The 12,469-nt window shown below is 43.7% G+C and overlaps 1 protein-coding gene across 3 annotated transcripts in view; it reads right to left on the reverse strand.

Moving 5' to 3' along the window:
• Positions 1 to 12,469, reverse strand: part of LARGE1 (LARGE xylosyl- and glucuronyltransferase 1) — a 425,273-nt gene that overhangs the window by 49,077 nt on the left and 363,727 nt on the right. For all 3 annotated transcript variants that reach the window (XM_081082858.1, XM_081082859.1, XM_081082860.1), the window contains exons 8-9: positions 9,385 to 9,497; positions 7,432 to 7,557 (exon numbers count right to left, since the gene is read on the reverse strand). In XM_081082858.1, coding sequence (XP_080938984.1) covers positions 7,432 to 7,557; positions 9,385 to 9,497 — 239 coding nt within the window. The remainder of the gene's footprint in view (positions 1 to 7,431; positions 7,558 to 9,384; positions 9,498 to 12,469) is intronic.

The raw sequence follows: 12,469 nt of genomic DNA on the forward strand, positions 1-12,469 counted from the left end.
ACTGGAAATCGAACCACTGAACCACACTGGCCGGGCCTATTTCTCAATTTTTGACCAATTCCAACCCAGCCCTAGACTGTAAAATATATACTACTTTAATTCCTTAACATAGAGCTGCAGTGCTTTTCCGGTTTGGTTGTATCCATTACACTCCTGCCAACAGGACCGAGAGTCCCTGCTGATCCAATGAGACTCGAGAGCACTGCTCTTTCAAGGGGGTGGAGGGGAAATGACTTGTGGTCTTAATTTTCACTCCCTGATTAACAAAGAGGTTGCACATCTTTCAAACTGTTTATTGGCCACTTTCTTTGCAATGCAGTGAAATGACTTTTTATACACCCCTTACTAGTACACATTGCTTTCTTATTAGTTATTAAGAGTTCTCTGTGTGCCGGGTGGGGCAAAAGTAGCTATACAGTTGTGAGTATACGAAACGGAGTTTCCTCTTATATTATTATTTATTATTTATTGCATTATTTTCCACACGAACAACGGAAAACCTACTTTTGCACCACCCTGTATTTTGTTTACAAGTCCCTTTGCCAGTTATGTTTTGAAAACATCTTTTTTTTCTTTTTGATGCCACTTAGATAAAAATGATTAATTTCAATGGGGTTGAATATATCGATCCTTTTTTTATGACATACGCTTTGGGTGTCTTGTTGAATACATCTTTACCTATTCTGAGGTCATAGGCTAGTTTCCTAATGGTTTAAAATTAAGAGTTTAATTTGGTCTTTCACTTTTAAGTCTCTAACCCATCGGAATCAAATTGGTGCCTGTGTGACATAGGGTTCCATTTTCATTTTTTTCCCACGTAGGTAATCAGGTGTCTCAGCACCAATTATGGAAAAGTACATCCTTTTTCCAATGGCCAGCAATGCCACCTACTCATAGGTCAAAGTTTCGTAAATGTGTGGTGGTGTCCTGGGGTCCCTATTCCTTTCTATTAATTAACTAGAGGCCCGGTGCCCGAAATTCATGCATGGAGGGGGTGGGGCCCTCAGCCCGGCCCTGCACCCTCTCGCAATCTGGGACCCCTTGGGGGATGTCCGACTGCATACCTGTGGGATTGGGCCTAAACTGGCAGTCGGACATCCCTCTCGCAATCCGGACCACTGGCTACTAACCGCTGGCCTGCCTGCCTACCTGCCTGATCACCCCTAACCATTTGCTTGCTTGCCTGATTACACCTACTTGCTCACCTGCCTGCCTGATCAACCCCAACCACCTCTGCCTGCCTGCCTCATCGCCCCTAACCGCCCATCTGCCTGCCTGATTGCCCCTATCCGCCTCTGCCTCAGCCCCTGCTGCTTCAGCTTCGTCCTGAAGGTCATTTGGCTGTCTGGTCTAATTAGCATATTATGCTTTTATTATTATAGATTAGCATATCCCTAAGCAAATGCTCAGCAAAATATTGCTCTATGTTTTTAATAGATAATATTTATGCAAATATTTTTGGTCATGAATGGAATATCTAATTTTATGAAATAATTTACCTACATCTATTTAGATCATTATATGGTGTTTCTCCTTTAATCTACAGCGTGAATGACATGTGCATTTTTCAGTGCTCGATCACCCTCCTATTCCCTGAAATACACCCACTTGGCCATGATGTATTATCTATTTTATACATGGCGGAAAAGGCCTGCTAATACTTTGCCTAAGATATTTGTATCTATAGTCATGCATGAAATAGGCCCACAGATTTCTTATGCCCACCTTGTCTAAGTTTGGTATCAAGAATATCCTGGCCTCATTGAATGGGTTAGAAAGTATGCCTCTTCTTATTCTCTGGAGTTTACTTAAAATTGATATCTTTTGATTAAAAAAAAATTGGTAGAGCTTGTCTCTACTTACAATCTAAGGATGTGTTTTCTTTGTAAGAAGGTTTAATAGCTAGAAGATAATCGACCTCATATTTTTTCCTTAAGTCAGTTTTTGTAAAGTATACATTTCTAGAAATTTGTTCATTTCACATAAGTTTTCAATTTGACATAAAGTTGTTCCTGGTCGTCTCTTATCTCCCACAATTCTGCTTTATCTATTGGCTCAGAAGCTCCACAAATGGGAGGCTTCTGTCTGCTTTCACCTTCGCTGTACACCTGGAACTCGGAAGAATGGCTGCCTCAGAAACACGTGGGAACGAACACATAACTGCATGTCTGCCTCCCTGTTCATTTCTTGCTGAGTTCTCTCTGTTTCTCCCCGAGTCCTGCCATAGCTTTATTTTACTGGTCCCTTTCCAAGAACCAAATCTTGACTTTGTTGAACAATTTGTTCATCATTTTCTCCTATCTTCTTTATGTCCTTCCTTTTATTTTCTTTGAATTTATCCTAATGTTTTTTTTATTGGATAAAGTTGTAAACTTGGCCTCTCAATTTTCAGCCTTTCTTTTGAATATAAACATTTAAAGCTACACATTTTCTTACACGTTTGTTTCATTCCACTAATTTTGACATATTTTCTTTCATTCAGTTCTAAGCAATTTTCAGTATCAATTTTGATTTGGTTAGAATCATGAGTAATTTAGAAGTGTTGTTTTCAATTGTAATCAAATGAATTAAAAAATATTGTTACTACCTTCTAATTTAATTATACTGTATTCAGAGAACTATATATATATGAATAATATGGTTCTCTGAAATGCACTGCAATTTGTGTTATGGTTTACTGTACAGTTAATTTTTAATAAATGTGAGCTTGAAAAGGATGAATATTCTGTTAGGTACAAGGTTCTTTATTTACTGAATAAACCAAGATTTGTAATTCAAATCTTCCATAATGTTTAATCAGATTTTTGTCTGTTTGATCTTTCAATATTTTAAAAAAATATGTTAAATTATTCTACTCTGATAGAATTGTCCATTTCTTCCTGGAGTTCTATTGAGAGTTCTCTCTCTCTCTCTCTCTCTCTCTCTCTCTCTATATATATATATATATATATATATATAAAATACATGCTAGAGCATGAAGTCTATACATGTTTAGAATTCTTGTATCTTCTTGGTGAGCTTTTCATTTTTAAGTTGTGACTATGTGTATACCTACCAATGCTTTGTCTGATATAGACAGTTACCCCAGTTTTCTTTTGGATAATATTTACCTGATAATCTTTCCCCATAATTCTACTGTTAACCTTTCCAGGTTGCTATGTGTTAGGTAAGTCTTCTATAAATAGCATATGTTGACATTGTTCCTATTCAATCTGACAATTTATCTTTTCATTCCCCAAATTAGTTTATTTGATTGATATATTTAAACTTATTTCTATTAACTTGATTTCCTGCTTTATATTTCCCCCCACTTTTTCTACATTTTTTCTTGCATTTGAAAAAAAATGACTGAGCTATTTTGGTTGTTTTAGATTTTCCTATGCCTTTCACCATCCCACCAACCATGATTTTATAAGTTGTGCATCTTTTTAAAGATTCTTTTAGAGTTTAACTTTGAAATATTAGCATGTATACCCAGCTTAGGGGCTAAAGTTAATATCTTGTCCTCCACTACAAAACAATGATCTGAGAATACTTTAATACCAATAGTACTTTTCTCTTGATTACATGATGTCATTGTGTGATATTTTAGGTATAATCTTTTGAAACCTACATTATACATTATTACCACCACTAGAGGCCCGGTGTACGAAATTTGTGCACTGGGGGTGGGGGGAGGGGGGGACAGTCCCTCTCAGTCCAGCGTGCACCCTCTTGTAGTCTGGAACCCTTTGGGGGATGTTCCCCTGCGACATCCCTCTCTCAGTCTGGGACCCCTCGCTCCTTACCGCCCGCCTGCTCGCTGCTCCTTACCACTCGGCTCGCTGCTCCTTGAGCCCGGCTTCTGGGTGAGCAGCGTCCCCCCTATGGTAGCTCACTGACAACCAGGGGGCAGCTCCTGCGTTGAGCGTCTGCCCCCTGGTGGCCAGTGTGCATCATAGTGACCGGTCGTTCTGGTTGTTCCACCGTAAGGGTTGCTTAGGCTTTTATTATATAGATTACTATTATTTAAAAGTTGTTGTTTGGAGTTCCCACAATATTTTTAATTTGTTCAACATTCCTTCTTGAATCTGGAATATTTCAAAGGAACATCCTTTAGAAATTTCTTTGTATACGTATGTTTGCAGTAAATTCTTTTTGGTTTTGCTCATCTGAATATTATATGTTTGAAGAGTTGTTTTGCTAGGTATACAATTTGTTGTTATTGTTTATCAGCCCATTGAAGATATTATTTCTACTCTTTTCCGACTTCCACTGCTGCTAAGAATGCTTATCATACACATGCAATTTCTTTGCAAAGAATCCATCTTTTCTCCCTGGCTCTTTCTCAAATCACTTTTCTTTAGGGTGCTGCAATTTCATTACTGTAGGTCTAAGTATGACTTTCTCTTTAAAATGCTTGGTATGAAACCTTCTTGTAGCTATGAATACCTTTTAACAGCCTGGAAAATTCCAACTCACTATCTCATCCAATGATTCCTTACTTCCATTGTCTCTATTACCTCCTGCTGAGAGTCTAGTCAGACATATCCCAGTGTCTTACCTTCTCTTAGTTTTCTATCCTTTTTTCTCAGTGCACCTTGTTTTGAATAACTTCTTCAAATATTTCGTCCATTTTCACTGAGTTTCTCTTCAGCTGCGTCTAATCTACTGTTTAACATGTTCATTTAATTCGTAATTTCCAAATTTATGTTTTTAACTTCTAAAAGTACTGTTTGACCCAAATAGGCCTATTCACCTTGAGAATCTCTTATTCCTCCATCCTATTATCAATATTCTTTTATATTTCAGACACAATAGAAATACTTATGTTTAATACCTGCAGTCTTTGAGATTTAATTCTAGAGTCTGCAGTTTCTGCCCTCTCTCATGGTGGCTTATTTCCTGTGTGTTTGGTGATTGATATTTGAGAACTCATTTTTCTTGAAAACTTACCTAAAGAATTCTGAAGTCTAGTTTTTGAGAGTTATTCTTCCAGATCAGATTTTTGTTTCTGCCAGGTGCCTGGCAACTTTTCATTTTTTTCTTTCTATTTTTGCCCCAATGCATATTATTTCAGTGCCCCCAAATAACAGGAACACAGGCTTGAAGTTAGAAATTCTCAGGGGAAACGTTTGTCCCTATTTCACCTAAAGCCAAGGGTGAAACGGACAACAGCTGTCTCCTTCTTCACCAGGAACTTTTAAACTGTTTAACCCTAAGGATGCCACTCTTCAGGAACTCTGACTTCATGCTTGTCTTTCTTCCTGTGGGGGCCCAAGTTCTCAGGCATAGCCTTTTACTAGGATGGGTGTACATATGGTTGGCCTGACTGGGATTTAGGCCTATTGTCCCAGTGTAACACATGATGGCGTTCCCTCATTTGAACAATAAATTATAGTCACCTATTTTTTTTAATCATTATCAGAGGATATGATTTTATTGATTTGGGAGAGAGAGGAAGGGAGAGAGAGTGAGAGAGGGGGAAACATCGAAGTGAGAGAGAAACATCCATTGGTTGCCTCCCCTACATGCCCCGACCATTGAACCCACAGCCTAGGCATGTAGTATGTGCCCTGACTGGGAATTGAACTCAAGCCCTTTTGGTACACAGGGTGACACTCTAACCAACTGAGCCACCCTGCCAGGGATAGTCACCTACTTTTAAAACACCACGGATCAGCAGGTGCCCCTGGTAGCAAGTGTGATATCTAGCTGCTTTTTGCTTATTCTCTGGGTTTACACTTTACCTGCCCTCTGCTTATTTCAGACTTTATGGACTGATGTTGAGGTGTTCTCTACAGGGTTGGTTTTATTTTCCTCCCCTCTGAACTTCTAGTTCATACTATTCTTGGACATATTCCTGTGTATGTCATCTATTTTCTTTATGACTAACAAGAATAAGATATATTGAAGGAATGGCATAAATGCTGATTGAGAAAAATGAATGATGCAGGTACTTGTGTTTTAGTTTCTAACATTTTGCAATAGATTTCAAGATCATTTTAAAAAAAAACTTCTTTCTTTTTAACTGTGATTCATTCACAGCACAGTTTGTACTTTTAGTAAAAGTTTGGAAACAACTAAGGTAACAGAAATGCTATGGAATAGAAGAGTACAAAATTCTATGAGCATTCTGACCATAAATAAGATATAACGTGCGCATGTGGACACGGGCTAGGAGCCAATGAAAAAAGATTCACCAACAAAAAAAGCAAGGTTTGGGCCCCTTTTGCTTTTTTTAAACTTGCAATTATCATTATTTTAGTGTCATGTGGGCGGTGGATATACATTTTAAATAAATAAACTCCAGACAGATGCATGTATCTATTACCTCTCTGATACAGCCAGAGAAGTGAAAAACACAGTTGTGTCAGACAGATCTGGGTTCAAATCCTCGATCTATCACTTAATAGCTGAGGTCAGTTCTTCACTCCTCCAACTGTGGGCAGGGAATTCTGACACATCCCTTACCCCTGGCCACAGTCCTATGGCTACTTTGGTCAACAGAATCCCAGCAACAAGAACTCAAGGTTTCCTTGTGTGCACTCCAGCTTCCTCTTCCACCTCTGCTTTGCCATCAGAACAAACCAGACAGGCCCGCTGACGGGCTGTGGGGGACACTGGAGGACAGCCACCAGCTGTCCGCTTGGCCATACGCATTTGGTTAAGTTGGGAAAGTCAGACGGTCATACAGCCAACCTGTACACTCACCAACTAAATAAAAAGTTGCTGATTTCAGCCACTATTAGCATGGTTTGTTACGCAGCATTATCTACAGCAGAAGATAACTGATACAGCCTGTCTCCATTATTTTTCTACTGTCAGGCCCTACGGCTGTGTTTGGTACCTAGAGACCCATGAGGAAGGCTTTGCTGTCACCATCCCTTCTCCCGGAGGTAAATGAGACATTTATGTTTGCATCCACTCCCCTACCCACATACCTATCACAGCACCTGTCATATTCTTTCACATTTATTTCCTTACATGGCGGCTCACTTCTCCTCTAAGCCATGAAGGACTTGAAAGTAGGAAGTATGTTATTTGTATCCATATCTACAGCACCTGGCACAGAACAGGCCCTCACTGAATGTTTTTGTTTGAATTACGTGACTGAATTTCGGGAGCCCACATGAACCAAAACGACCGGCAGCAGGTGGCAAGAATAACCGCACAAGCTGGTTCTGATGCCAGGAGACCTTCTGCTTTCCAGAAAGCCCAAAGAAGAGAAAAAAAGAAATCCAACAACAACAAAGGAGAAAGGCACATTATTTCTGGTCCCCTCGCCTGTCTGCCTTATCTCTCTCACCACAGGCACACAAAGCTCAGAGCCATTCACCACCGCCCCCCCCCACGCCCCCCGAAAGGTGCTCCCCAGCCAGCTTCCCTCTGCTACTGCAGGGCACCTCACTCCCTCCCCCCAAAACCCCCTCCCACATGTCCCGAGCCTACCTTCAGATCAGACACGTCTCGGTAGCACTGCTCGGAGCGGGTGTGGTCTGACAGCTGCACGTTCCAGAAGCAGGGGAGCTGATACACGAGGAAGGGGTTCTGTTTGATGACGGCGTTGAAAATGTCCTGGGGAATAAAAGCCGGAGACACAGTGAAACGATCAGGTGGGTCCCGCGGATGCTGCTGGCTCTCTAGGCACCGCGGCACCTGCGGGCGCTCCAAACGGGCTGGCTCACACCTCGGGGCACTGCCCCGCCTGCTCTCTCTGGGAACCACGCAATCACGCCTGGGCAGAGATGGGGGATGCCCCAGCTCACGCCTGGACAGAGATGGGGGATGCCCCAGCCCACGGGTCCTGCTGGCCTCAGAGCGCACCATATGGCAGGCGCACGTGGGGGCGGGTGGGGAGCGTTTCTGCCATCGAGCCGGCCTCTCATAAATGAAGTCGCTTTTCCGCCCCTCTTCCCGCCTCATCGAGGGGCCCATGTGATCCATTCCCCGCCGCCCGGAGAGGAACCTGCAGGATGACAAGTTGCGCTGCGCATTCAGGGGCTGAGACAGACGAGAGCTGCGGTGGCGGCAGCTCTTGCTGGGGCTCCTGGCGGACTCGATGATGGATGCGCCTGGGCTTCCCCACGGGCCATGGCTCCTGTGCCCACTCCCCACTTCCCCTTCCAGCCCGGGCTTCTTCTAAAGACGCTTCACCTCTCTGGGCTCTTCTCCAAGCTCCCTGGCCGGGCCATACTTATTAACTCGCTGCTGACAGGAGATGCCGGGAGGTGAGCGCTGGCCCCGCGGCCGGAGATGGCTGAATAAACCATCCCCGCTGGTCACGGACATCCGATTGTAGCTCTGGGGGACACACGCAAGGTACGGTGACCTGGTTTAAAATACGCGGCTGGAGAACAGATTTCCCCGCAGGTTTAAATCAGCTACCTGGGTAATTTTTAACTCATTCATTCTACCGGATCTCATGTTTGAAAAGGAAATTGGTTTCCGGCTGCTTGGGAAATACTGCATAATAATCATGCCAAGAAAAAATAAAAGAAAAAAGTCAAGTAACCTTACAGACTTTCTCCTTTCCTCCGTATTAGAAAACTTTGCAAGCATTCAACGACTCAGACAATTGAACACAGAACAAACCGCAGAGCTTGCCTGCTTTGTGGATGAATGGGGAAGGATAAAACGCAGGAAGCCAGAGAAACTGTCTTCACATCTCAAGACGGCCATTAGCGCCACGGGAAACTCGAAATCTAAATGAGAGCCGGGCAGAGCCCAGATCAAAGGCCCGGGGCCCTGCGTCTTCCAGAGAAAATGAGAAATGGGGTTTTTATGATCTTATATTCATAGTTTGGGGGAGAGGCGGGACTTTTTCAGACGGCCTGGATTAAAAGCTGGCTTCTCCAGCCAAGCAGTGTGTCCCTTTTCTTTACATGCGTTTCCCTGGGGGATAGGGTCATAGCACAGGATCCAGGCAAAAAGGCTTCGCTCTGCAAATCGGACTCTGCTGCCAGGAAGGCAGATGGGACCTTGTCCAGAACCGCGCTGTGCGCTCTGGAATCTCAGGGGGCAGGCCGGGCGCTCTGCACGCAGCGACCTTCCTGTCACACACCAAATTATCGTTTACTTATGAGTCCGCTTCAATAAACGTTGAGCTCTCCGAGGCTGAGGCCGGCGTCCTTCTTTCATCTCTGTAATCCTGTATCTGAGCACAGCCCCTGGCATACCCAGCGTGCAGTGCAGGTCTGCGGCATGAACAAATGCATGAACAAAGGAAATAAACCCACGGGCTGAGCTGTCGTCCTAGACGGGCCGGAGAAGGCAGATCTACCCAAGGGTACACAGTCACACCGTCGGCAGAAAGAGAATGCAGACCCATCTACTCCCAAGTCTGCTTGAGAAACAGCCCCAGGGTCCTCAGGAGCGACCGTACCTTCTAACCAGGCCACTCACCTGGTCCGCTAAGGACGTGGACAGCATGCCCATCAGCTCCCTCTCCGCGGTCAGCCTCCACATCTGCTCCCATTTCATCTTCCGCAGCTTGTCCAGGAGCAGCAAGATCACCCCTGGGCAACAGCATAGGATGGAGGGTGAGCAAAACAGCAGTGAGGCTGAGAGCCAGGCACACCCGCCCACCTGTGTTGGAGCTGAACACACCTGGGTTCAATCCCAGGCTCCGCCAGTTGCTCAGTGAGACCTGAAGCAATCTCATCAAATGGAGAACACAAATACAGGCCTCAGGCTGCTGTGAGCACTGAGACAGGCAAAGGCCTAGCCCTGTGGTTGGCAAACTGCGGCTCGCGAGCCACATGCGGCTCTTTGGCCCCTTGAGTGTGGCTCTTCCTAAGCCTTAGGAGTACCCTAATTAAGTTAATAACAATGTACCTACCTATATAGTTTGAGTTTAAAAAATTTGGCTCTGAAAAGAAATTTCAATTGTTATACTGTTGATATTTGGCTCTGTTGACTAATGAGTTTGCCAACCGCTGGCCTAGCCCTTCCTGGAGGCGGGTACACTTAACAATGTGAATACATTTAATGCTGCTGAACTATATGCTTTTAAATACAGTGAAATGGCCTATTGATGCTATGCATAGTTTACCACAATGATTTTATTTATTTTTTAAAAAAATATATTTTATTGATTCTTTACAGAGAGGAAGGGAGAGGGATAGAGAGTTAGAAACATCAATAAGAGAGAAACACCGATCAGCTGCCTCCTGCACACTCCCCGCTGGGGATGTGCCCGCAACCAAGGTACATGCCCTTGACCAGAATCGAACCTGGGACCCTTGAGTCCGCAGGCTGACGCTCTATCCACTGAGCCAAACCAGTTAGGGCTACCACAATAATTTTCAAAGAGCCCAGCAGTCGTCATATACTTCCTATAAATACTAGGTTTCTGCCATGTTTCCCCCCAGAGCTATGACAACCTACCTCGCTTCAGTTGATGGATGGTATTTGGACAATATGTGCCATTTATCTTTACAGACAAAGAGCAGCTCCTCTGTGACTTTATTCTGGATACGCCTTAGCAATTTAGTTTATGTTTGGAGACGGGCCCTATGAGTGTTCCTGATTTCATTGGTCTCCTTAAGCCCGCCTCGATCCCCACATCTGTGAACTACGGTGAAGGGCGTGGTGGCGCTGGGTCTTTAAGACGAGCTCCCAAAGCCTTTGGTTCCATAAGAAACTGATCATCGGAGGGGCTTCCTCCTCCTCCCCACCTTCCTGTGTTTTACTGTTGCTGCTGTTAATTTTTGTGGGGAGTGACCAGGGTAAATGGGTGATAGTGTAGCCAGGAAAATTGCCATTATATATACCCTTTTGTATTTTTTAAATGTTAAAACAACTAACTGTATTACGCAGGCAAAAAAGGAATTAATTAACCTTAAAATAAAAGTCTAAAAAAAATACGTTTTGGCCTAGCTGAGTGGCTCAGAAGCGGCCGTCTACCACCAGGTCAGTGAGAGCCTGCAGCGAGAATGCAGCACAGCACTCAGAGCTGAGAGTTTCCCAGGAGGCACTGCGGTTAATTTGGCGGATGGAATTGTAGCACCCATGGGCTCCCAAGTCAGTCCTCCTCAGGATGCTTAGCTCAGCAGAACGGTCAGGGGGGAAAATGCCAGGCAGAGAAATGATCTTCGTGGAGACCCAGTATATACATTTCTAAGACTGCTGGAAAGAAACTAATTCTCCGTATCACACATAAATGTCAACACTGAGACTTTTTACTTATTCCAGGGGCACGTATTTGGAGAAAAAGTATATTCACCATTTAGTTAAAGGTAATTTGCTCAGAGTCGAAATTTAAAAATAAACTACACACACAGACAGACATACACACAAAGTCACGGAAAGAATGGGATATATGCAGAAGCCTGAACTTAGAAGTCAGAAGTGCAAATTACACCTAGTGCTTATCTCCTTTGTGCTTTGTTAGGGTTTTTTTCTTTGTTTGTTTTTTAGGATATCATTTCACTTAACACTCACAAGATCGCTACAAGCTAGATCTTGTCATCCTTATGCGATAGGTGGGGAAACTGAGGGGCTGAGACAGGCACTTGAACAACTGACAGAACAAGACTATACCAGATCCAAACTCAGATCTGCCTGACCCCAAACCAGGGCTTCTTCGTCTACACCACACAGACCAGAGCCCCCCACAATGCCTCTTGGGGCCCTGGGACTCAGGCCAAAGACTTTTTCCTTTTCTGACTATTGGTTTCTGCCGGAAGCCGGTCCATCCTTGCTGCTTGCCACAGTCGCTTCAGGGAAGAAACATCTGCACAACATATGTTTCAAGGGACCTGTTTCCCCAGGTGGGGATTTTTCCCTGGAGTTAGGGAGGGAATAAAACCCCTTAACTAAGTGCCAGGCGGGTAATTAATCATTTTAACTACGAACAATCACGCTTAAGCTACATAATCTTTACTTAGAAGAATCTCCTTCAGTTACTTCCTTGTAGCTTAATAGAACAATAGAGTAACCTTGGAATGGAGATAAGAAACACCCTAACCTTTGGAATAGAATAGATAGGATTAAAACCAACTGGTATAAATACAGCTGTAACAGAATAAAGACAGAATCTGGCTATGATGATCACCTGAACGCTGTCTCCGTGTCATTCATTCTTTGCCGACTCCGTCCACACCTTTGGGAACCCCTGGACCTGCTGGGTCTGGACCCCAACAGGCTTCTCCATGCGTAAAAGCAGGAAACTGTTACTCACCCTGCACAACTCAGAAAACTTTCACACCCCCCTCCCCCCAGTGGTAAGCTTCTAAATGTTTAATCACCAGCCTTCAAGATAAAAAAACCAAAACCCAATTTGTAGCTTTTGCCCACTCCCATGGTGTAAATACTCCCATCATGGCTGATTTCAAGCTACCAAAGTGATGTCATTAAACACCAGTGGGGAAGAAATGTGCCCAATTGGCCCAAGTGAGCTGGTGTGAGCTAGCTCTAGCACACCACTAAAATTATTCCCCCCACACAAAAGCAATTTCAGTAAAATAGTAAAATTCGGCACAGGGTG

Source organism: Myotis nattereri (assembly GCF_964212035.1).
Source record: "Myotis nattereri genome assembly, chromosome: 2".
NCBI classification, from domain to species: Eukaryota; Metazoa; Chordata; class Mammalia; order Chiroptera; family Vespertilionidae; genus Myotis; species Myotis nattereri.